Here is a 25,308-nt window from a genome sequence, read left to right on the forward strand (position 1 = left end):
GAAAGAATTTCATAAAACAAAACCACAAAAAACAAGAAAAAGAGAAAGAACGCTGTCAGACTGCGTAAGGTACGCTAGCGCTTCCTGTATCTGTCTCTCTCTTAAAAATTATATTTTAATGAGCGAACTGAACTTTGCCGTTCGATGAGAATCTCTGTTTTTTTTATGCATTCGATCATAGACACGTACTAACGAGGGTTTTAGACATTTTAGGGCGGGAGAAGCACCAAAGGGAAGTCTGAAACACACTACAGAGGTTCTAACCAAAAGGAGAGAAGCTTGACGTTCAAATCGATTCTTAGGGTTTTTCTAACTCTTCTTCTCTTCCCAGCTCTTTCCAACCCAATGATTACAGGCGGTAAAAGATTCGTTTCTTCTCCCCCAGCATTCTCTAATGATGCCAAAAAGCTGCTCGTATGTACGGGCAATACTGTCTCCGTGTACAGCACCTCCACAGGCTTGCTGGTAATTCTTTATTCTTTGAGGTTGAGTTGTTTTTATTTTGTTTTATGGTTAATTGATTGATTTGATGGATTCGGTTGTGATTGTGTATTGTAGATGACGGAATTAGAGGGTCATAAAACGCTTGTAACTTCTGTTATAGTCCTACCAGCTTCCACTCCTGCGACTAAGATTCTGTGTTACTGTTGGACCTCTTCACTTGACGGAACCATCTGTTATTGGGATTTTTCGCTGCCCGAATTGATGAAGAAGGTTGATATTCGTCTTCCCATTTTTTCAATGGTAAGATGGATTATAATTTTTGTGTTTTCTTTTTGGTTTTGAGTTGATTGGGTACTTGCCTGAATTGGGTTTCATTTTGTCTGTTTAAGAGGGGAAAAAGGGAACTTTGTAGCCATTTGGTGGTAACTGCTTCGGCTGCTGTTCTTTTAATATTACTTATTCTAGAACGGGCCCAATTGAAATGGTTTATCTTAGTTTATTTATTTAATTATTTTGGTCTTGGGTTGATTGGGTACCTGCCTTAGTAGGGTTTGATTTTGTCTAGTCTCATGTTCTTGATGATGATGAGGGTAAAAATAAGCCAGTTTTGTAACTATTTGGTGGTAACTTCTTTGACTGCTATTCTTTTAATATGGCTCTCATTCAGTTCTAGGTTTCTAAGATGAACCCAATTGGAATTGTTTCTTAAATTTAGACTTTGATGTTTCAGGTAATTCCAAATGTATCAGGCCCACCAATTGGGGACAATGGGAAACCAGTTGATATTTTTGCTTATATTTCGGTGGAAGATATAACGAAGCCAGACGATGAAGCTAAAGCTTTGTGTGGACAAATCAGGAAGTGTAACTTGTCTAAGTCTCGCTTACTTGGTGGTGTAACTTTGGCAGAGGTGCAATCAGATAACTGCTCATTCTATGAGTTACTTGTTGTTAATGTGCTGAAATTATTATCAAGAACGTCATTCTGTGGAAGTCGTGTTCAATTGTTTACGGAATCAGTGAAACAAAAATGGCTCAGTAGGACAGGAGTCACAGGACTAAGTCTTATACGAATTACTTTTTATTTGGTATGTCTCTTGTAGAAACTAATTGGATCACTTGCATATGTGTTCTGTAACCGAAACATCTTGGCTACTCAGTTGCAGCTGGACTGAGAGCTCTGTTTTGTTGCCTTAGGAGGTCCCCTGAACTTTGGTTGCAGCTTCTGATAGTAGCATGGATGATACGTCAATCATGCGTGGATTGTTATCTACAGTGAAGAGAGGGGTATGGATCTATCTCAAATGCAGGACGGTTATCACCTCAGCTCTGAACCTGTGGGTGATGGTCAATAGTAGAAAATAGAAGAAATACCACTAACCATGTAATCCTAACAGCTACCACAGTATTTAGAACAATTTTGAGAATCAGTTAATAGTGATGAAACCTTTTTCCAAAATATGACAGCTTAACTCCAATGGGGCTCAAAACTACTGTACTCGGTAAAATTATAAATGGGGTGAATAATCCCTTAGAATGGAGCACATTAAGTCTTAGGCTAGTCACTTGGACTAGTATCATGTAGTGTAGGGGATTGAACAATCTCAATTAAGGTTTATTGTTTATTGGATTGTTTCTCGATTGAACAGGGTCGACTATATAGGGTTTCTAACAGTTATTGAATCACGAAGAGGGAACTTAGTAAGGATGTAAACTTTAACATTCAAGAAAACTAATCCTATGGTTATTGGGATTTCAGAAACAAGAAAGGAACATCTTATAGAACATTCTCAGATATGATGCTAACTGAGAACTTACAGTTTGTTAATGAAAATTGAATAGTAAATATAGTTGCATTTCAGAGAAAATATATGCAATTAGCAAACAGATCAACGAAACCATTATATTTGCTTGAACAGTGAAGAGATTAAAAAACTATGCTCTGATTGTTGGACAACAATAAAGTAATAAAATCATTAAGTATCATATATGAGGAAGAACAATCACATAAATTGGGATGTGCAACAGTTTGGGGTAGGCCAGGTTGCATCAATAATGAACCTGGACCAGTTGATTATTTATCTTCCCTGATGTTCTGAGTCTTTTTAAGCCGCACCACAGTCATCCTTAATCAGTTAAAGGTGTCATACCAAACCCTGACGGCCTGACCTTTAGGGGCAGGAAAACTGAGGTTTTGCATTTGACCTGCTCCAACGGCATCCTAAGAAGAAATTTAGTGACCTTGAGCAGCAGTAGTATAGCTACAACAGCTATCAAACTACAGAATTTCCTCCAGGAATATGGTGGCATGTTTTCTATTGAATTTCTGAAGCTTCAAATAACAAGAACAATCATAGTTGTCAAGGCAACCCAAGGTGTTAAGAGAGGCGCCCTAGGAGTGCAATATATGACTATATGCAATATAACAATGATCATTTTATAAAATCGTGCTTATATGCAACATAGAAACAATATCAATGCAATATGATATAATTATGCCAGTAATGACCTATATGAGAAAATCAACATAGAATGAACAAAGTATAGGACATAATATGATCATATTCATTGAAAAACAAAGTAATAAACATAAATCAACATAAACTCATGAAGTGTCAACAAGGCATTGTCGCTTTGGACATACGAAAGAGCCTATGTCTTGAAAACTATGAGAACAATGACTAACCAGGACTCTACTGCCGCATTATATAGGCTGAACTAAATCTGTTAGCTTCTTGGTATCCAAAACATATTTGAATACACTTTAATGTAATTGATTGGTCCAGAACTAGATTGGACTCAGAACTAAAGCACTAATGACTCCTTTTGCCTACCTTGATTTGTTTGACATCATATCAAAGAAAATGCATAGAAACCTAACTTGTGAGTATCACTGAACCTACTTTAACATATACTGTTTTCTTTTCATTTTTCGGTCGTTTTAGTTTTACTTATGGATCCTTAAAATATTTTTGACTGGTTATTTTGAACTATCTAGGATATGTCATTTTACAGTCAGATGCCAGGACTTGAGTTGTTTCGTTTCACTTGCAGACTCAAAAACCAGAGGTTATAATTATCAGTCCCTCCAGGGATTTCTTTGGCATTGTAAGCAAGCGCAAGCTTATTTTGTGGAAAGTCCCTGACAAAGAGACTGAAAATGATATTGTCAAGAAGATGGTATTGCATCACACAAAGAACTTTACAGTTCTTGCTTTTCATCCTACTCAAAATATCATAGCTGCGGGTGATGTAACTGGGAGGATTTTGATTTGGAGGGATTTTGGGAAGAGAACTTTCTCTAGAAGTGTAGGACCTCTGAATGGAAGAACAGTGGAGAATCAGGAAGAAAGGCCTGGGGTGAGGGGAGATGATGATGCTGAGTCCTGCTCAACCTGGCACTGGCACCCAGCTAAAGTGATGGTTCTCTCTTTCTCATGTGATGGAGCTTATTTGTACTCAGGTAATGGAACCTTTTCTTTAACTAGAAATTAAATGTCAATATTTTTATCTGTATTTTTATGATACAGTTGGAAGATGTGATGGGGTGGGTTGGGATAGGGGGAGAGATACCTCATTTGAATGGTTCACACATTGGGATCTGTGCCAAATTATTTGGCAATTATGATCTTCAGATCCATGAAATTTATTTTGACTGTCAGAAAATGGCGAATGCAAAAGGAAATGGAGGTCAATGGGGAAGATGATAACACTCAACTGAACTGAGTGGGTGAGTTGTTGGCATTGGGATTCTAAGTGGGAGTGATTTAATGGCAGGTCTGGCATTGGGTAGCTAAATGTACTGGTGTTCCTTCCATAAGCTTCCTTACTGATTGATTGGAAGGTATATTAAGGATTAGCACCCAAGTATTTTATGTTGGGTTGAACCCCCCTCTCTTTCTCGTTTCTTTTTCTTTTAATAATTAAATTTCTTTTGTTACTTTTCCTGTCTCTCTCTCTCTCTCTCTCTCCTTTTTCTACGATATTAAAGCATTGTATGAAGTTTTGTAACTTTTCGGGCTGTTGACTTGAGTTTGTTATTTGTTTGTGGCTTTCTGTTCATTTATCTTGTCGTCGCCATCATAGTTGTTATGATGCCAAGGTAGCCATATTGGTGGCTGGGCACCTTGGTGTTTAGGTGAGGCCAAGGTGCCTGAGGTTAGTGCCATATTTGGACAAGAATATGCCTATTCTAGATGTGTATTCCAGTTTCAGGCATGTTCTCTTCTTCTGATGCTGACCTTTTGTTCCCTTTTAGTATTTTTCTTCTTCCCTTTTTGCTTCATTTGCCCCCCTTTGATTGGATCTCATCTAGGTGCCTAGATAGAGAGGATAACCTGTCACCTTGGGTATCCAGGGTGGCTTCTCACCTAAGTGGCATCTAGTCATCGTCTAGACAATGCTTCGATGACTATGCTGTACATCGACCACTTAAATTAATTTGTTAATGCTTGGTCAAGCTAGCTTCCTATTCACCTAGGTGGCATTTAGTCATCATCTAGGTGACTCCTTGACAACTATGTTTCCCATCAACCATTCAAATCAGTTGATTACTAATGCTAGGTCAATCTAGTTTCCTATTCATTCTGTAAACTTTTTGGTGTGTATTTAGGTGGAAAGGAAGGTGTTCTTGTGGTTTGGCAGCTGGACACAGGAAAGAAGAAGTTTCTACCACGCATTGGATCCCCACTTTTGTTTTTTACACATTCCCCAGATCCTTCACTTTTCTCTGTAAGAAAACTTCCCAGCTAGTGTGTTTTATGTCTATGAAATGAAAGCAATAGCCTGTAATGGTTTAACTGATATAGTGTATCTGTAGATTTCATGTGCAGATAATCAAATTCACCTGCTCAAAATGCCTTCCATGAAAATCTTAAATTCCATTGCTGGAATTAAGGTTTGTCTCAGCTTTCTTTCTCTGGGTTTCCATTACTGTTTGTACATGTATATATATATGGTAGTGGTTCCTTTATTGGTTATCATAACCAATTCCCTTTATATGGTAGTGGTTCCTTTATTGGTTATCAACAGGTCCCAGCTCAGAGATTTTTCTGTTGCAAATTACCATCAATTTGGTTATCATAACCAATTCACTTTTGTTTTCTTTTTCTGGACAAGGGACTATATTACATCACTGTCGATATTACAGTGACACAGATGAAAGACCATCAACCCTTTTTGATTTTTGGTGGTGGATTCTTTTCAATGTGGGAGTCACCTAATATGCTTCCGCTCCCTCCACAGATGCACCATTTATGCTGTTTAATTGATTGAAAGTCCTCCTAATTCAACTAGTGTTGTAGATTTCTTCTTGTATTATTTACAGTGGAGATCTGATATTAGTGGAATATTGTGATTGTGAACCTGGTTGACCCTCAATCTCTCTCCCTTAACCGACACCAAAATGCTGCTGGAGATTCTTACACTTGTGTTTTCAGCCCCATTGTTCAGTTCCAGAGATATATCAAGGCTTATATGGTGGGTCTATCTTTGATCAAACTGCTGGATTAGTTGCTATACAGACAGAGGACTATTGCATACAAGTCTACAGCTTATTTGATGACCGAGAGGTTTCACAGGTGGGATTTATGAATTATGACACAGCTTCATTCCGTTTTCCTCATTTTATATATACACCATTTAATGCCTCAATGCTAAGAGTCTACAAGATCAGGCAGGGTTAATGATTGAGGTTACCCCTTCTTCTTATTCTTTGGGCCCTACAATGGGTACTATTGGATGCTTATAATCATTGAATGTGAGCCACCTGGTGAGTTAAAACCTCATAGGTTTCCTAGACGGCATATTGAATGGTGTTGCCAATGTTTCGGGATGTGTATTCTATGTAAAGTATGGTTAGGGGATGAGAGCATCCTTAAGATGCACATGATGTCCTTTTAGGTTTTAAATTTCGAAATGACTAATATGCTTTTTTGTAGGTCCGAATCTGTGAAAGGAACCATCAACCAGATGATGACATCACGGTATACAAATTTTTTATTTAAATATCACGGTGGTTAGGAATCTTTATGATGGTCCTTATTTTTCTTCTTTTTTGTTCTTTTTCAGTTATAGTTCGTTTGTAATCAATATTTCACTGAAGCTTTTATTTCCAAGATTTACATTCTTATAGCTGCAACTGCAGTCTGTGGATTAGTTTTCTCTGCCGGAGCAAATATCAGAATATTGGGGGTTTTATACATTTTAAAAATTGACACCTAAGGTATTCTTTTTAATCGATAATGGAAAAAAATCCATTAATAATGGCAGAACCAGACCTTTACAAAAACTCTCTCTCTGTCACAGATCAGCTTCTCAGACTCTCTTGTGATATCTTTGTACTTCTCTGTTGACGGATCTCTTGTGCAGGATCAGAACAGGATTTAGATCTATAATTGTGATTGATGCTGGTCTACTCCTTCGATTCATCATTTCTTTTCTTCTTACCTTTTACTCTGTTTTCTTCTACTCATCATATTTCTTTCTTTGAATTCTTCCCTGCAATTCTCTTCAGAATCTGTTATATGATTGCATATTCAGTTCTGCACCTCCTCCTCCTTCTGTATAATGCTGTAATGTAGATCTGATTATTGTAATATTATTTCTTTTCCCTATTCTGGAATGCTGATCTATATGTTTTGTACACATCTATTCTTTATCTTAGATTTATTTAGGCCCATTACAGAGGGTCACTTTGGGTCTTTTACCCTATCTTCATCAGAGGATCTTTGGAATTTTTTTTATTATCATGGATTGAACTCCTATGAGATGGTAGATATTGAGTTAAAGTCTGCATACCTGTGCTCTATCATAGACTGAGGGGTCAGGTTTCTTAGATCCTCTGACTAAGCTTGTTGAGCTTGGACCCAAGCTGCTTGAGCTTCTCATCTACATTGTATGTGATTGACCTACTTTGATTTTCATGGTTGGGTAGTCTTGATTTCTATGCATGGGGTCGGAATGTTGGGCAGTTAAGAAGTGTCATATAGCGAAGCTATGTGTTGCAGAGATGAGGATGTTAAGATGGATGTGTGGCAAAACTAGGAAGGATAAAGTGAGGAACGGACGTATTAGAGCTGATGTGGGAGTTGTCCCGATCAAACACGAGCTCCGAGACTGTCGTCTGAGATGGTATGGGAGGCTTGGGGACGCCCCAGTAAGGAGGAGTGATCTGATTGGATTGAAGGAGCTAGAAGAGCTAGGGGCAGGCCTAAAATGACCATAGGAGAGCTTGTGAAGAATGACATGCATAGCTTGGGTCTTGTGCTAAGAATAACCTCAGATAGAGCCTATTGGAGGGAGGGCAAGGATCCACATTGTTGACACCATGTAGCTGAGATTTTCCTCTTTCATTTTTCATTTTCCATTTCTCACTTCTCTCATCTCATTTCTTCATTCCTCTTACTTTCCTTTCCCTTTGTGAGGACCTCAGTTGTCCCTACTTTGTTTTGAAAGGATCCATGTAGCCAACCTCATTTAGTTGGGATAAGGCTGCGTTGTTGTTGTACTATATTTGCGTTTATGCTTACCTTTTTATTTTTAATTTTATATTTGGACTGCTTTTTGTGCAATGATATATCTTCAAGTGTTTTCAGTGTTAGCTTCTAATTTACTTTTTGATTTATTTATGTCTAATAGTTATTTTATACTCTTTGCAGCTAGTCGTGACGTTATTGGCTCTTTCGGTAGATGGCTCTAAGATGGGTACTGTTGAAGTTAAGCTTCCTGAAGAGGGAATAGGTGGTCTTGTTTGTCTCAAATTTTGGGCTTCTGGGTCAAAGAGTGGAGATTTCACCTTGTCCACTGTCATTTATGAACCTCACAGGTTTGATCAACTACATAATTTCCCAAAAGAGAGTCAAAAAAATTATTATGGTGTTAATTACTTGGTGGCCCCCCCTATGTCAGGAGCATGACAAATTGTGCTTGAGAACATGGCTGTTGATACTTAATAGATTGTGAAAAAGGCATCCTGACTTTCATTCTAGAAAAGGAATACTTTTAATTGTATAGCCTTACTGTTCCTGATGTTATGGAACTGTCTAAAAAGTTCTCACATTGTCACGGTGTCACCTAAACTCAGTCATGCCAGATGACACTTGTCATGGGTGAACAATTTGTGAACATTTTGATTTATTATATTTCAGTCTGGGTGAACAATTTGTGGGTGAGCCTTGGTACAACGGTTAAGTTGTGCTATTGCTGGCTTTGCTGCAGGTTCAAAACTTGGAAACAGCCTCTCCTGCAAAGCAGGAGGTAAGGCTGCGTACGTTTGCCCCTCCCAGATCCTGCAATAGCCGGAGCCTCATTCACTGGGTTGCTCTTTTTAGTCTGGATGAACAATTTGCTACTTTCTCTTAAAATCTTTCCTCAACTTTCTATAACTACAGTGATGCTGGGATTTCTGCTCTTGCGTTCAACCCTACTCGTCATATGGCTGTGAGCTCCTCTTATGGTGGTGACTTCAAGGTAATTAATTTCACTTCGAAGTTAAATTTTAGTATTCTATTTGCTCTAATTTGCACTCTGCTGTTTGTTTCTTAGATTTGGGTTTGCAACAATGACCTTCAGCAAAAGGATCAAATGCTTCAGAAATTTGGATGGAGATGCCATTCTGTTGGTTCATATAAGTATGTTTTAATGGTTTTTCTTAAGGTTTCTTTGGGAGTTTATACTTTATACCATCCATTTCCTTATTCTGCAAATAAGTATGAGACTCTGTTTGCAGGGGGGGGGGGGATCTAAAAATCTGGAAAGGAAAAGCAATTGAAGATGGAAAATCTTACTAAGGAAATCTAGGATGTTAAGAATGCCACAACAGGACACTAAACATACACCAAAAAAAGGACTGAGGATTATGCAGTTGGATCTTGTGTACAAAAAGTGATGGGACTTCGGAAAGAAATACATAAAATTGTCTTACAGACTTTACGCGCATATCAACTATTGAAATATACTAGTATTATGACAGTTATAATTTACGACTGTTGATCCAACTGCTCATTGCAGTGGGCCTACAATATAAAGCAATGGGACCCACTGTACGTAGTGGCTGGACCAACAATTGTAAGGTACACTGTCATAATGGTAGAACTCCTCTCTACCATTTATGCACCAATTTTTGCAACCTTCGCCATCTCATTGAAGCATGATTTCCTTGCAGGAAAAAACCCATGACAGCTGCTGCATTTTCTGCTGATGGGTCTGTTCTCGCTGTAGCTGCAGGAACTGTTGTTACATTATGGGACCCGGATAGAAATGTCCTTGTTGCAGTTATTGGAGAGAGCCTCATGGTGATACTTTATTATCTTGACTTTATTCTTTGTGCTGTGTGTGGGGGCAGCTAAATAGTTTAGTTACTTTGATAAACATATTGTGGTGGGTTATAAAATACGCTGCGGCCAAAAAAGCTTTTGGTTTTAACCACCTCTTGCATGGTCTGACTGTCTGAGTTCTATTGGCCAACTAATTTCCATCTTCCAAGGGATTAAATTTGTCTTTGTTGAAGATTTGGTAATTTAATTGAAATAAGTTTATAAGTACGAAATATTGAGTATGACATAACTTCATGAAACTTAATCTTAGAAGTTAGAACTTAAATGCAATTTTCAGAACATAAGTCCAAAAAAATTTCAAGTCCAACATATAAATTTCAACCTTAAAATCTTTGTTATTGAGTTCTACACGATGTCCCAAGTCATCACATAAAAGGGAACATCAAAGTTCACATTAATTAAATTAGAGAAGCTGTAATCTCGTATGTTTGCCTTGTGTCTAGAAAATGGGCCTTTGCATAGGCTCATACAAATTTGAGTGATGCTAGGTTAAGATCACCTCTGAGGCCTGTCTTTATTCATAAATGCGGAATTGAGGACTCAGGAGTCAGGAATTTGATCTACCTATTCAAACAGTGAATCAGTTGGGACAACCTGAGATCGGCTGGATCAGCTGATAGCCTGATAGTGATACTGAACCCAATATTGATTGGAAAATCCAGGCAAGGATCTCTGATGCAGTTGCATTAGGCATTAATCCCATATGAGACCTATATCCTAGCTTGGGAGACTCATATGGTGCTGGTGGCAGTCCAATTGGCTGAAATTGACCTTTGGGTGGCTATACTGTAGGTTGAGTTTTTATTTTTATTTTTTTAGGGTTCATTTTAATGGGCCTAATTTATAAGCTCATAAGTGGGGATTGTTGAAGAACTGTTCACGTGAACAGTGATTTGGTTTTGGTCTTTTATAATTAGCATTTTAAACTCCTAGGTATAGTTTGAGTCTGTCCTATTTCTCTTTGAGTTGCTGTAGTCCTAGTTGGTAGTCCTAGTTCTACTTTGAGTCCTAAGTGTTAGTCTTAGTTTTATTATTCTCCTACTGTAACTTGGACTCCTATCCTGATTAGCAATTCCTAATCAGATTAGGAGTTCCCTCTTTTCTATTGTAATTTCAAGTTATAAATACAAGTATGCTGAGGGAGACTGTTATATTCAACAGTTCTTTTCTCTTCCCATCTTCTTCTCTTCTCGGTTCTAGTATTCTTCAAGTGTGTTTTGCAACAGGAATAAAGTTAGTATGCGGGATTGGTAGTTAAGTGTTTGGGTTAGATTAGAATACTTAATAGCTATAACTAGTTCTATTTTGTGCTTATTTACTTTATTAAGTAAGTGTGATTAGTGGTCCTTTTATGTGTAAGGGAATTTTAGAAGGTCTTTATATACACCTCCCCCATCAATTAAGGATGATTTGAGTAAAGAATATGATTTTTTTTTTAATAATAAAAAAAAAGTTCTGGTATTGTTGAGCAATGCAAATGGGATTGGTATCCCAACCTGATTTCTTTTCTCCTGTTCTTTCTTCTTCTCTTCATCCACATTTTTTCTCTCTCTTCCTGATGAGGTTAAGCTAGGGTGAAAGAACCAAAGACTAGCAAACCTAAAGAAACCACAATCACAGTGAATTAGAAAACAGAGAAAGAAAATAAATAGAGTTAAAACTAACAAATCTTACATCCGATGGAGATGAAACCATAGTTGTCAAGGCATCAACTAGGCAGGTGACTAGACGCATTTTTTGGATGGGCGCCTTGTTGGTGTTGCCATAGTTTTTTGATCCCCTTGACCTTCTTGGTTTGCCTAGACTCCATGACAACTATGGATGAAACTAATGTAGAATGGAGGCCCTAATGGGGGTACTATGTGGTTAAAATAGCAAAGCAAGATGACGGTTAGATTGGGAAAAACAAGCAAGGACAGAATATAGAAACTAAAAATCCATAATTAGAAACTAAAAGAAAAACAACTATAACTCACAAGTGGCTGGTTGGATGAACACCAAACTTGGATCGAATGTAGAGGGGAAGGAGTAGAACATACTAGAAATTGAAGATCATCCAACAGTGGGTTAGAGAGGATTGCAACTCTGAAGTTCTGTTGCACGGAATTTACAGAACATAATATCGTATGGAGGTATACATGATGAAATCCTGCAGAATATTAGAGGAGAAGCAAAAGCAACAATAAGACTAAGAGTAGAAGATAAAATAGAAGTTAGAAATTGCCATTACAGGCCACGGTTAACAGAACAGTATATGGTTGCTGGGATTTCTGCAGAACAATGAAGAAGAAGAAGTAGAAGAGGAGAAGAAGGGGATATGACCATGGGTATCACCACCTATGGCCTGCAGTTGGGCATCACCGCCCTCCTTCCAAGGCTTCACCACCTTGGTGGCCACTTACTTCACCATAAGGGTTGTGACTGATTCACAATGTGCACGCACTCACATAGAGCATAGTTTTCTCAAACATCAAATCCGTGGGCTGAAACAGTCCCAAAACAGGATCTGAATCAGGGAAAAAGGGGTTCAATTCGATGGGTTTAAGGTTGGGTTGGGTTGGTGTATTAATGAATAGGCTGAGGGTAAAGGGAAAAGAGAGGGGATAGGTCTAGGATAACAGGGAAGTCAAGGGATTAGGCAAACAGATTTGCAGCAGGGCAGTAGTCTCTGCCGATTTGGTCTGCAAGTTGGGAAAGGGGGGTTTTGATGGGTTTTAGGTAGGTTTCTTGAGGAAGGTGATCTGTAGGTCAGATGGGGCTAAAAGGGGGGTCAAGCGGAGGTCTTTGTGGGGGGAAGGTTTGCTGACTTTGCTCAAAAGCTTGAAGGAAACTAATGTCTGGATAGGGCAGGAGAGAGAGGGAATGGAATTAGAAAGTAAACCAAAAATAGAAACTAACCAAGGAATTGCAGAGCAGGCAGCAACAATGAGTCTCGGCTGGAGTAGGGAGGTCTTCTAATGGCTGGAATGCTTGAAGAGAATGAGAACAAGGACTAAAGAGTAACCTCCTGGGCTTCCCACCGCAAGGAGTCAAGCTTGGATCACACACCAGCTCCATCACCAAGGATCGAACATCATGGAATTACTTCAGAAGAAGCAGCAACTTAAAAACAATATTGAATGGCAAAAATCGTTTGCTGATTGCCCCACTGGGTTGCTTATATTAACTGGAATAAAGAGAGCAAGGGGTCAAAATTGGAAAGTCTCAAAATTAGAAACTTCCAATTTGGACCTTACTTGAGTTACAAGACACTATCAGCCCAAATAACTCATGGCTGATGTGAGACTGACTTCTATACTAGCAACTTAAGTAAATAAAAGGACTTAACTAGTCTATGGGACCACCACTTAAATTAGACCAGCTGAACCAACTGGTTCACTGGTTTATTACAGGACTCAAGAATTAAAACATAAAACAACCCAGTGAAATTGTGGGCTACTGCTGGACAGTAGCCTACTCAAATCGTGGCTGGCTACCAAGGTAGGCAGCACCCTTCTTCTTCTTCTTCTTCCTTGAATACACCCTTGTTTCTGCATCAAGTGTGCCCTTTGCTCTTTATTTATAATAACCACCAAACTGATTACAAGAATAGAAATTCTCCTTGCTACTTGGCTGCCAACCAAACACTAAAAAGGAATCCTTCTAGAAAGGATCCTTGGCTATTACAAGGAAAATTGAAAGCAAATAAAATAGAAATTAGGATGGAATCCTTCTAGAGGATCCATTGCTATTACATGCAAAATAAGAAGTAACAAATTTCAAGGATCCAAATCTCAGTTTTGAGGCCAGTTTTGATCCTGGCCAAAACCGAGATTTGGTAGGTTTCGACCGAAAGCAAGTCGAAACCTGGTATTTTCTGGGCCAACTTGATACGAGGCCCAAAAAGTTATTTTTTTACCTCTTTTGTTTGTGTTACCTGTTTTTAACATTTTACACATTCAATGAATCACTTTCACAGACACACACACAAAAAAAAAGGTACTTGTGGTTTTGACCCAAGTTTGCTAGGTTTTGCTGAATGCTACTGGAATTGTAAATAAGCTACTAAAACATTGAGTCTACATATAATTTAGCTACTGGAAATGTACATAAGCCTACTAAAACAATCAAAACATACATAAGAATGGGAAAACAAGCATGCAACATTCACCACTCAATTTCATGAGGAGTTTCTTGGCGGGTCCAATCCACGAGATCCTCGATATAATCATAGATTCATAGTTATTGCTTCTGGATTGTTCTAGAACCCTGAACTGCATTAGGATTACTGTCTAGATTGGCTCTAGTCAAGTAAACCATATAAAAAAAGGGTCTAGGCAGGTGTCCACATTCCACAAGAAGTGAACCCTGGCTTGTAACGATCATCCCCGATGCTTGATGAGAGGTGTAATCAGTTCCTATTTGGTTATCATAATAAAGTTACTTGAAGCCTACAGGTAATTGAGGGTACTCGTTAATGAAGAGAAGGTATTAAAGCTGAGAACCAATTATTTTTAACAAAAGTTATCTTGAAGACTTTGTATGATTAGGTAGTCTGCATATGTACTGAACATGATATCCATCAGCACAAACATCTATTATTTAATCATCACTATATTTTATTTTCTGTTTTTCATTTTTGTACATTCTAATATATTTCTTTTTCCTTTTTCAGCCAATTGTTTCACTATCTTTTGTTGGCAACTCTGAGTATTTTGTATCAATATCACGAGGTTCAGAGCCGCAGTTATCTGTTTGGAGTATGTCAAAGCTATCTGTGTCCTGGTCCTATAAGCTCCATGTAGAAGGTGTGCAAATTATCTTTCCATCATTTTAGAGGACTATTCCAGCATGTGTATTATGCCATGCTGTATGGTATAGCCAACTAGCCATTTATTGTTATATATTCTGTGGTACTACAAGACTTCACTAGAAAGGGATCTTTTTCTTTCTTTTTTAAAGCCCTGTCACCAGAGGGCCTATGAATTGCTTAACCATTTTGAAAACTCCATCAGTATCTCTTCTAGGATTTCAGAAAACTGCTGTGACAGCAATGCTCCATTCCATCAAAACCCAGTTATTTGAGTGAGATTCAATGTCATATTAGACCTCCTATTAGGAGAACCACCAATGTGTCAATGTCTGCTTTAATTGCCCAAGAATGTGCAACCATTGTTGAAATTTATTGTTTAATATTTGTCACAAGCTACAGTTGTTACCAGATATGCTTTTCCTTGTTCTTGTGTACTATACCTGATGCAGATTCATCACCAAATAGGGCTTGTTTCATTAGAAATAAGTCTAGCGTTGGGTTACATACATGTTGGGCCTTTGATCCCATGGGTTTCTAATGTAATAGGCCACTTTTCTGGGCCTAAAATAGGGGTACATAGGTTGCATACGGGATTAGCCCAATACTTAGTTTTTATTGTGTGTTTTTAATTGAGCAGGTTTAAATTGGTTGCATCCAATTGGTTCAATTGGTCTAATTTAAGTGAAGTGATCCTATTGGCTAAGAGGTTCTTATATCCTATTGGCTACTAGGGAATCTTCTTTATTTTAAGTAGTTTAAGTTGTTTTAAGTCATTAGGACTCTATTTTGAGTCTATTTGAGTTTCCTAGTCAGTTTAAGTTGCCTAATAGGTTAGGGATAAGGTTAAGCCATTCCTTTTTAGTGTCTAAGTCTATTTTTGAGTCTTCTATATAAGTTTGTAAGGGAGGCCAGCATTGTATACGAATTTGATTAATAAAAATTAGCTTTATGCTTGCTGCCTTTGTTGCTGCCTTTGCTCCATCGTGAGTGTGTCTTGTGAGTAATATCAAGGTTGCCTTGTGAGTAATATCAAGGTTGAAGGGATTGGTGGATCTCCAATCGACTCCTTGCATTGTGAAGATCGGGAGGGCTGCTACTTATCTCCTTGCATTGTGAAGATCGGGAGACCCCATTGTTCATCTTCAAAGTTGTTTCCATTGAAGACCTGTAACAAGTAAGAAATTCTGCAACTATTCTTCTTCCTTCTAGAAGGTCACATACAAGGTGATTTTCGTGAGAATTCTGCCCAGCCAAATCTAACCATTAGAATCGCTAAAAATTTGATCAAGTCTTTCTCAAACCCTAAGAGAGACTCGATTCAAATTTCAGCACCATCCACCCAGCCGATTGTCTGAAATTACAGTTTTATCCCTCTCTCCTACTTCTACTAGGAAACCTCCATAACTCCAAATCTGTCCATCAGTTTCAAACCAAACTTTCAACATACATCCCTTGCATCATTGTTGACACTCGATCCAAGTTTCAGCCCCAAACTCCCACTTTATCCCCTCCATTCCTTCACTCCATTAAAACCCAAAACCTGCAACACAATTCTGTCCAGAACTGCAGAATTTTAAAACCTTCCCAAATCCTATTATTTTTATACCATATTGACCCCTAGACCTGCCCATTAATACCCTATAAACCCCTTTCCCAATATCCAACCCTAACCCTAGGAATTGACCTAAATCCTAGTGCTGTCCATTCGAACCAGCAGCCCCTTTTTTATTTGATCTGTTGTTTGGCTCCTAGTAGGCTCCTACCTATCTAGGACTACATTAAGTGGTATCAAAGCCATGGATGAGCATGGCCAGCCCATTACCTCTGTGTCCATCGACTCTTTGAACAAAATTCTGAGAAGCTTCAGCAGTTTCATGCTGGTCAAAGGGCTATAAGTGAAACATTGCAACGAATTGAGCAACACCAAACTACTCCGAAGGAACAACAACATTCCCCTAGAAAAGGACAAATATCAAGTCAATTCGGTAGCACAAAGAACCCCAAGGACAGATCAATACAGAGAAGACAGAGATTACGAGGATCGACGTAGGCATGACAGAGATCATAGTGAAGATAGGAACAGAGGATACAAAGATTACAGGAGACGCCATAGACCTCCGAGGCGTATGAGTTGAGAGACTATGATGGCGGACCGGATCCACGGTATTCTATGATTGGTTATGCTTTAGATGATTATTTTAATTGGTATGATTTGCCGAGCATAGGAAAATGAGACTAGCACATACCAAGCTAGTGGGACCAACACATAATTGGTGGAGAACCCGGATGGATTATTCGACTACCGTGGTAGAGAACATTACATGGGCGGAGATGAAAGAAGATCCGAGTAAGAAATATTTCCCACGGACGTCGTGAGCTCTACAACAAGGTAACTTAAATTCCCATCGACAACATCACCACCAAAAAGCCTTCAATGAAGACAACTTGAAGCCTCCATCAATGAGATTCCGTTTGCAAGTTGAGAGTGTTGGAAATCGACATCACCAGTGTTAAATCAGCGCTGAATACAAATGTACATTGCCAACGGAAATTGAGAGAGCACAAGTTGAAGACAAAGTGAAGTGATCACGGTGAATTGTGATGAAAAGAAAGAGACAATGCCTGGAGCTTCAAAGATGGAAAGTCAACATGCGGAAGATTCTATCAAGAGGTCTACCTTGAAGAAGTCAAAGTAGACAAAGCTGAAACAGAAGATGAAGAGGTGGTTGAGAATATTCCACAGGAGATCAATGATATTCAAGATGTTGTTCTTGAAGAGGTGGAGCTTGTATCTCAAGTATTAGATGAGAAGGTTGCTAACACTAAAGACTCTATGGATAGGGCATTCACGGTTGGTGCTGATTGAGGTAGAGCACATAGAGTTTGTTATGCCACCATGGTTCTTCGAAGAGAAAGCTCCACGCCTCAAGACTATATTCTTAATGTTCCCGCTTTATCGGAATTCTGTTTGGGGATGGTCAAAGCTGCGATCACATGTTGATTCCCCTCATCATTACAAAATTCGAGGACGAATTTTTTCAAGTTGGGAGAGTTGATGCGATTCATCACCAAATAGGGCTTGTTTCATTAGAAATAAGTCTAGCGTTGGGTTACATACATGTTGGGCCTTTGATCCCATGGGTTTCTAATGTAATAGGCCACTTTTCCGGGCCTAAAATAGGGTACATAGGTTGCATACGGGATTAGCCCAATACTTAGTTTTTATTGTGTGTTTTTAATTGAGCAGGTTTAAATTGGTTGCATCCAATTGGTTCAATTGGTCTAATTTAAGTGAAGTGATCCTATTGGCTAAGAGGTTCTTATATCCTATTGGCTACTAGGGAATCTTCTTTATTTTAAGTAGTTTAAGTTGTTTTAAGTCATTAGGACTCTATTTTGAGTCTATTTGAGTTTCCTAGTCAGTTTAAGTTGCCTAATAGGTTAGGGATAAGGTTAAGCCATTCCTTTTTAGTGTCTAAGTCTATTTTTGAGTCTTCTATATAAGTTTGTAAGGGAGGCCAGCATTGTATACGAATTTGATTAATAAAAATTAGCTTTATGCTTGCTGCCTTTGCTGCCTTGCTCCATCGTGAGTGTGCCTTGTGAGTAATATCAAGGTTGAAGGGATTGGTGGATCTCCAATCGACTCCTTGCATTGTGAAGATCGGGAGGGCTGCTACTTATCTCCTTGCATTGTGAAGATCGGAGACCCCATTGTTCATCTTCAAAGTTGTTGCCATTGAAGACCTGTAACAAGTAAGAAATTCTGCAACTATTCTTCTTCCTTCTAGAAGGTCACATACAAGGTGATTTTCGTGAGAATTCTGCCCAGCCAAATCTAACCATTAGAATCTGCTAAAAATTTGATCAAGTCTTTCTCAAACCCTAAGAGAGACTCGATTCAAATTTCAGCACCATCCACCCAGCCGATTGTCTGAAATTACAGTTTTACCCTCTCTCCTACTTCTACTAGGAAACCTCCATAACTCCAAATCTGTCCATCAGTTTCAAACCAAACTTTCAGCATACATCCCTTGCATCATTGTTGACACTCGATCCAAGTTTCAGCCCCAAACTCCCACTTTATCCCCTCCATTCCTTCACTCCATTAAAACCCAAAACCTGCAACACAATTCTGTCCAGAACTGCAGAATTTTAAAACCTTCCCAAATCCTATTATTTTTATACCATATTGACCCCCTAGACCTGCCCATTAATACCCTATAAACCCCTTTCCCAATATCCAACCCTAACCCTAGGAATTGACCTAAATCCTAGTGCTGTCCATTCGAACCAGCAGCCCCTTTTTTTATTTGATCCTGTTGTTTGGCTCCTAGTAGGTTTACTACCTATCTAGGACTACATTAAGTGGTATCAAAGCCATGGATGAGCATGGCCAGCCCATTACCTCTGTGTCCATCGACTCTTTGAACAAAATTCTGGAGAAGCTTCAGCAGTTTCATGCTGGTCAAAGGGCTATAAGTGAAACATTGCAGCGAATTGAGCAACACCAAACTACTCCGAGAAGGAACAACAACATTCCCCTAGAAAAGGACAAATATCAAGTCAATTCGGTAGCACAAAGAACCCCAAGGACAGATCAATACAGAGAAGACAGAGATTACAGGATCACGTAGGCATGACAGAGATCATAGTGAAGATAGGAACAGAGGATACAAAGATTACAGGAGACGCCATAGACCTCCGAGGCGTATGAGTTGAGAGACTATGATGGCGACCGGATCCACGGTATTCTATGATTGGTTAGCTGCTTTAGATGATTATTTTAATTGGTATGATTTGCCGAGCATAGGAAAATGAGACTAGCACATACCAAGCTAGTGGGACCAACACATAATTGGTGGAGAACCCGGATGGATTATTCGACTACCGTGGTAGAGAACCACGTTACATGGGCAGGAGATGAAAGAAGATCCGAGTAAGAAATATTTCCCACGGACGTTGAGCTCTACAACAAGGTAACTTAAATTCCCATCGACAACATCACCACCAAAAGCCTTCAATCGAAGACAACTTGAAGCCTCCATCAATGAGATTCCGTTTGCAAGTTGAAGAGTGTTGGAAATCGACATCACCAGTGTTAAATCAGCGGCTGAATACAAATGTACATTGCCAACGGAAATTGAGAGAGCACAAGTTGAAGACAAAGCTGAAGTGATCACAGTGAATTGTGATGAAAAGAAAGAGACAATGCCGGAGCTTCAAAGATGGAAAGTCAACATGCGGAAGATTCTATCAAGAGGTCTACCTTGAAGAAGTCAAAGTAGACAAAGTTGAAGCAAGAAGATGAAGAGGTGGTTGAGAATATTCCACGGAGATCAATGATATTCAAGATGTTGTTCTTGAAGAGGTGGAGCTTGTATCTCAAGTATTAGATGAGAAGGTTGCTAACACTAAAGACTCTATGGATAGGGCATTCACGTTGGTGCTGATTCGAGGTAGAGCACATAGAGTTTGTTATGCCACCATGGTTCTTCAGAGAAAGCTCCACGCCTTGAAGACTATATTCTTAATGTTCCCGCTTTATCGGAATTCTGTTTGGGGATGGTCAAAGTCGCGATCACATGTTGATTCCCCTCATCATTACAAAATTCGAGGACGAATTTTTTCAAGTTGGGAGAGTTGATGCAGATTCATCACCAAATAGGGCTTGTTTCATTAGAAATAAGTCTAGCGTTGGGTTACATACATGTTGGGCCTTTGATCCCATGGGTTTCTAATGTAATAGGCCACTTTTCCGGGCCTAAAATAGGGGTACATAGGTTGCATACGGGATTAGCCCAATACTTAGTTTTTATTGTGTGTTTTTAATTGAGCGGTTTAAATTGGTTGCATCCAATTGGTTCAATTGGTCTAATTTAAGTGAAGTGATCCTATTGGCTAAGAGGTTCTTATATCCTATTGGCTACTAGGGAATCTTCTTTATTTTAAGTAGTTTAAGTTGTTTTAAGTCATTAGGACTCTATTTTGAGTCTATTTGAGTTTCCTAGTCAGTTTAAGTTGCCTAATAGATTAGGGATAAGGTTAGCCATTCCTTTTTAGTGTCTAAGTCTATTTTTGAGTCTTCTATATAAGTTTGTAAGGGAGGCCAGCATTGTATACGAATTTGATTAATAAAAATTAGCTTTATGCTTCTGCCTTTGTGCCTTAGCTCCATCGTGAGTGTGCCTTGTGAGTATATCAAGGTTGCCTTGTGAGTAATATCAAGGTTGAAGGGATTGGTGGATCTCCAATCGACTCCTTGCATTGTGAAGATCGGGAGGGCTGCTACTTATCTCCTTGCATTGTGAAGATCGGGAGACCCCATTGTTCATCTTCAAAGTTGTTTCCATTGAAGACCTGTAACAAGTAAGAAATTCTGCAACTATTCTTCTTCCTTCTAGAAGGTCACATACAAGGTGATTTTCGTGAGAATTCTGCCCAGCCAAATCTAACCATTAGAATCTGCTAAAAATTTGATCAAGTCTTTCTCAAACCCTAAGAGAGACTCGATTCAAATTTCAGCACCATCCACCCAGCCGATTGTCTGGAATTACAGTTTTATCCCTCTCTCCTACTTCTACTAGGAAACCTCCATAACTCCAAATCTATCCATCAGTTTCAAACCAAACTTTCAACATACATCCCTTACATCATTGTTGACACTCGATCCAAGTTTCAGCCCCAAACTCCCACTTTATCCCCTCCATTCCTTCACTCCATTAAAACCCAAAACCTGCAACACAATTCTGTCCAGAACTGCAGAATTTTAAAACCTTCCCAAATCCTATTATTTTTATACCATATTGACCCCCTAGACCTGCCCATTAATACCCTATAAACCCCTTTCCCAATATCCAACCCTAACCCTAGGAATTGACCTAAATCCTAGTGCTGTCCATTCGAACCAGCAGCCCCTTTTTTTATTTGATCCTGTTGTTTGGCTCCTAGTAGGTCTACTACCTATCTAGGACTACATTAATACCATTTACTAATTCATATCAGATCCTCACAAGGACTTAAATCTTGTTTGTAATTGCGTACTAAATCATTTACAAATTCCAGGATCATTGTGATCTGTATGCTCATGGGGACCTGACCCTTTGTCCTTTTCTAGGGCGAAAAAGATCTGAAATCATTTATTGAGGTTTTATGTAAGGAATTTTCTTATTGACACCACTTAAGGTGTCAAATAATTTGTAACCTTGTTTTTTTGCCTTTTTAAAACACATTTTTTGTTTCAATAAGGGTAAATCCTGTCATTTAACACGTATACTTGAAAAATGTGCAAGGCAATGAGAACTTTTGATAATGACATAATGATAAAGCCACTTTCAAATTATTTTGAAAACCTTTTTTTTACCCGACTCAAAGAAATTTTGGGAATAAGACAAGGGGCAGTCAAAATAAGGTTATAACTTACAAGTTCTAAATACGTCTATAGAGATGCCATTTAGACAGTTCCTGTGGGGATATTTTTCTTTTGAAATTCATCTTAACTGAGTTTTCTAATTTAAGAGTTAATAACGCTTACATGGAGGCATGAATATGACTATTAAGCTATGCGTTGCTATACTTGAACATTCCTAGCTTTAGGGCTTCACTATAATCTACAATACTGACCATTGGTACAACATACTTCACTATTGTACTAAATATTATTTTTCACAATTCAGAATTATTACTTTATCAGAAAATGTGACAATTTATTTTCTGATAGGCTTCTATAAGTGACATTATTTTTGTCATATGCAACGATTGATGAATAACACATTACTACTGATCATGTTGTTTAACATCATAGTGGTTTGGCTATAATGAAATGTCATTCGATATAAAGAGTAGAAACAATGCTTAGCCTTACAAGACTAGAAGTGTGGGTATTGGATGTGATGCATTGTTCTGTAATTCTGTATCCTGTCCTGGATTTATGAAATAAAGTTGATGTGTTGCTGAAAACATCTACTTGAACCATGATCCCCATCCTCTACAATTTTATTGTTTCGACTTTTCAAAAAGGCCCAATTAGAGGTGTATTTTTTAGTTGTAGCTATTGTAATTTGATATGATGAGTCATGTAGGATAGTTTTAAGTAAAAGAGAAGTGCCAATGGAGGATTATTTGTCATTTCCTTCTATTCAGCTAACCAACCAGTTTGTGGGTCAGTTTAGTTTCTTATTTTTGTTATAAGATTTGCTAGTTATAGACTGAAGGATTCTAAGCAGTTTAGATGGTTGCCAATTGTTTTGAGGGTGGAAAACCCTATTTGAGAGAAGGAAATTTGGCTGGTGATGAGTCCCAGTAAATTATGTCCTCTCCCCCCCCCCCCCTCTTTTAGTTTTGACCATTTGTAATATGAGAAAGATTAAGAACCTCCAACAACCTTGGAAGTGCTTCCATAGTCTTTAAAGGGTCATTAAGGTTGTCAATTTTATCCATAGTCCATGATGCTTGAAGTTTCTAACTGCTATGTTGCAGCACATTTCTATGCTACCAGTTTGGATGTTTTCCAGCTTTGGATTTTGTTGGATGCAATCCAGATCGCTACTTTGATCATCACGCTATTCTTGTGCATTTGCAGCTGTAGCTTGTATGACAGATGCTTCATCATTTGCTGTTCTTGCTCTTCTTCCCAAATCATCTAAAAGATTGGCATCTGATGAGAACAGACAGACAGGAAAAGATGGGGTACTTTTACTATTCAATGTGGAAAATCCAATACCTCTATCCACCTGGTCTGTAAATAAGGTATAGTCTGATTCTTTTCCAAGTTCCATCTTATTAATCAATTCCATCTCATTGATCTGTAACTAGGAAAATTCTTTCTGAAAACGTGCTGATATACAGCGGCGTTTTGATAAAAAAGATTTCTTGTGGTCTGAGGGGGTGGGTGTCATGACAACATTCGTTGGAGGGCCACCTCTTGGAGGGGTCAAGCCAAAATTTTACTGAATGTGTGCTCTTGGCCTGGGGCTCGACAGTTCTTATCTACTCACCCTGCCCAAAGCTCCATTAAAATGCTTACAAGCTGCTTTGGTCATCTTACTTGAAGAGCATAAATTGGATGCTTGAAAAGCATAAGAATTCCTCCATATAAAGAGCAGGATGCTTTGATTTTCTGCTCAGTTTACTTATTTTCTCTCCAGCTTTGTCCAAACCGGGGTTCGGTCCATCAATATGGTTATCTGGATTTATGAGTATGGAGTATACTCTGTTGGGGTGGGCTCGTCATTCACAAGGAGTAATCATTTCATCCATATACCAGTTATATTCTAGGGGAGGGAAATTGAAACAAGCGATCTATGATTTCATTTCTTAAATCTTAATTTTTTTTTTCTCAATTTTATTTCCATTCTTTCAGGCGAAGGCAGGAGGACTGGCCTTTCTTCAGGTGGATCCATCTCTCCATGACAAGAAGATTTCCGAACAAAAGGAATCTCAAGCATTGCTTGCTTATATCAATGGCGACCATGAGTATATTGTCTTTGATCCATACAATGGAGAGGACCATAAGACACAAAAGAATCACCCGGAGAATTTCGTTCCTCAGGAAGAAACAGGTAGGACCTGTACACTTCCTTAATTATCCACTGCTGCAGTACTCCAATTTCTATGAAATGTGTCATGTATCTTTGGTTTTTTGGAACTTCCTTTTCAGTTGATACTAATTTTGACCACAAGAAAACCAATTAAAAACCCTTTGTGCATCTAAATTCCTTTTTATGTGGAAAGAAACTCAAGTTGCCAAAATTACAGATCACTTGAACAATAAAGCACATGGATTTTCTGCTAGGCATCGAGTCAAAATTCAATCTGATTGCATAGTTTCAACTAAAGAATAACATATATCAATTATTCCTGGGGAAAATCTAATCTGGATATCTAGTAACTTAGTGTCATCCAATTGAGTTGATCTTGACTTGCATCTTGGAGGTTTGGACTTCTGTATGACTTGCACAATCCTTAAGTCGAAAGTATCGACACTGCATAATCCATTGAACTTCAGTAAGATAGCATAGTACATTGAAGTTCAGTACCTGATTAAGGTTACCCATGTACTCTTGAATCCTTACATTGTTTTCCCTCGTGCTGACAGGACATTTTGGTTATGCATCTATTTATGGGGAACTACGAGAACTTGACATCAGGAGAGATCAGACTCCAGAGGTCTCTTATGCACCATCAGAAAAGCCTTGGGAGACTATATTTAGTGGGTCATCACATATTCTTCCACCACTTACCAAATTGTGTTCAACGTTCTTGGAATCCTTGTTGGAGAAGAGACCGGTTATTCAAGAGTGATTCACTGTTTAAAATGGTTTGAAAGAACCAAGTGGCTCAGAGGATTTAGCTACAGATATTTAAAGAGTCCCTCCTGCCATTTTTTTGAAGTCACGCGCCATCAGAAGCAAAGAACAGGAACATGTTTATGATGGACAGAGAAGGTGGCTAAGCTGATAATGTTAGATACTGTGAAAATGCTGATGCATGCTTTGGAAAATGGCAGGTGAGTGCAAAATTGTTCAATATAAAAATGAAGATTACATCTGTGTGGCTTTCATATTGTATGAGGAACAAAAGGGATACTCAGGAGGTTCTTCGTGAATCCATGGATGCAGTGATTATAAAGTACTCGCATAACCAGCCTTTTTTGTCTCATTATATTTTCCCTTCTTTTTTTGTTATGAGACAACCAGCAAGCAATTTGTTCTCAAAATTTTGTAGTCTTCATAGGAAT

At 38.5% G+C, this 25,308-nt stretch overlaps 1 protein-coding gene across 1 annotated transcript; it reads left to right on the forward strand.

Moving 5' to 3' along the window:
* The first annotated feature begins 225 nt into the window (after positions 1–225).
* LOC122649511 (WD repeat-containing protein 75) lies at positions 226–25,209 on the forward strand. The gene is made up of 16 exons (XM_043842695.1): positions 226–465; positions 559–744; positions 1,175–1,354; positions 3,498–3,906; positions 5,056–5,174; positions 5,263–5,340; positions 5,882–6,022; positions 6,383–6,427; positions 8,102–8,268; positions 8,834–8,912; positions 8,988–9,073; positions 9,607–9,736; positions 14,433–14,565; positions 23,152–23,318; positions 23,932–24,130; positions 24,667–25,209. The coding sequence occupies exons 1-16, from the start codon at positions 346–348 to the stop codon at positions 24,870–24,872; spliced, it is 2,445 nt and encodes an 814-aa protein (XP_043698630.1). The 5' UTR covers positions 226–345; the 3' UTR covers positions 24,873–25,209.
* Positions 25,210–25,308: the final 99 nt, after the last annotated feature.

Source organism: Telopea speciosissima, chromosome 2 (assembly GCF_018873765.1).
Source record: "Telopea speciosissima isolate NSW1024214 ecotype Mountain lineage chromosome 2, Tspe_v1, whole genome shotgun sequence".
Classification (NCBI taxonomy): Eukaryota; Viridiplantae; Streptophyta; class Magnoliopsida; order Proteales; family Proteaceae; genus Telopea; species Telopea speciosissima.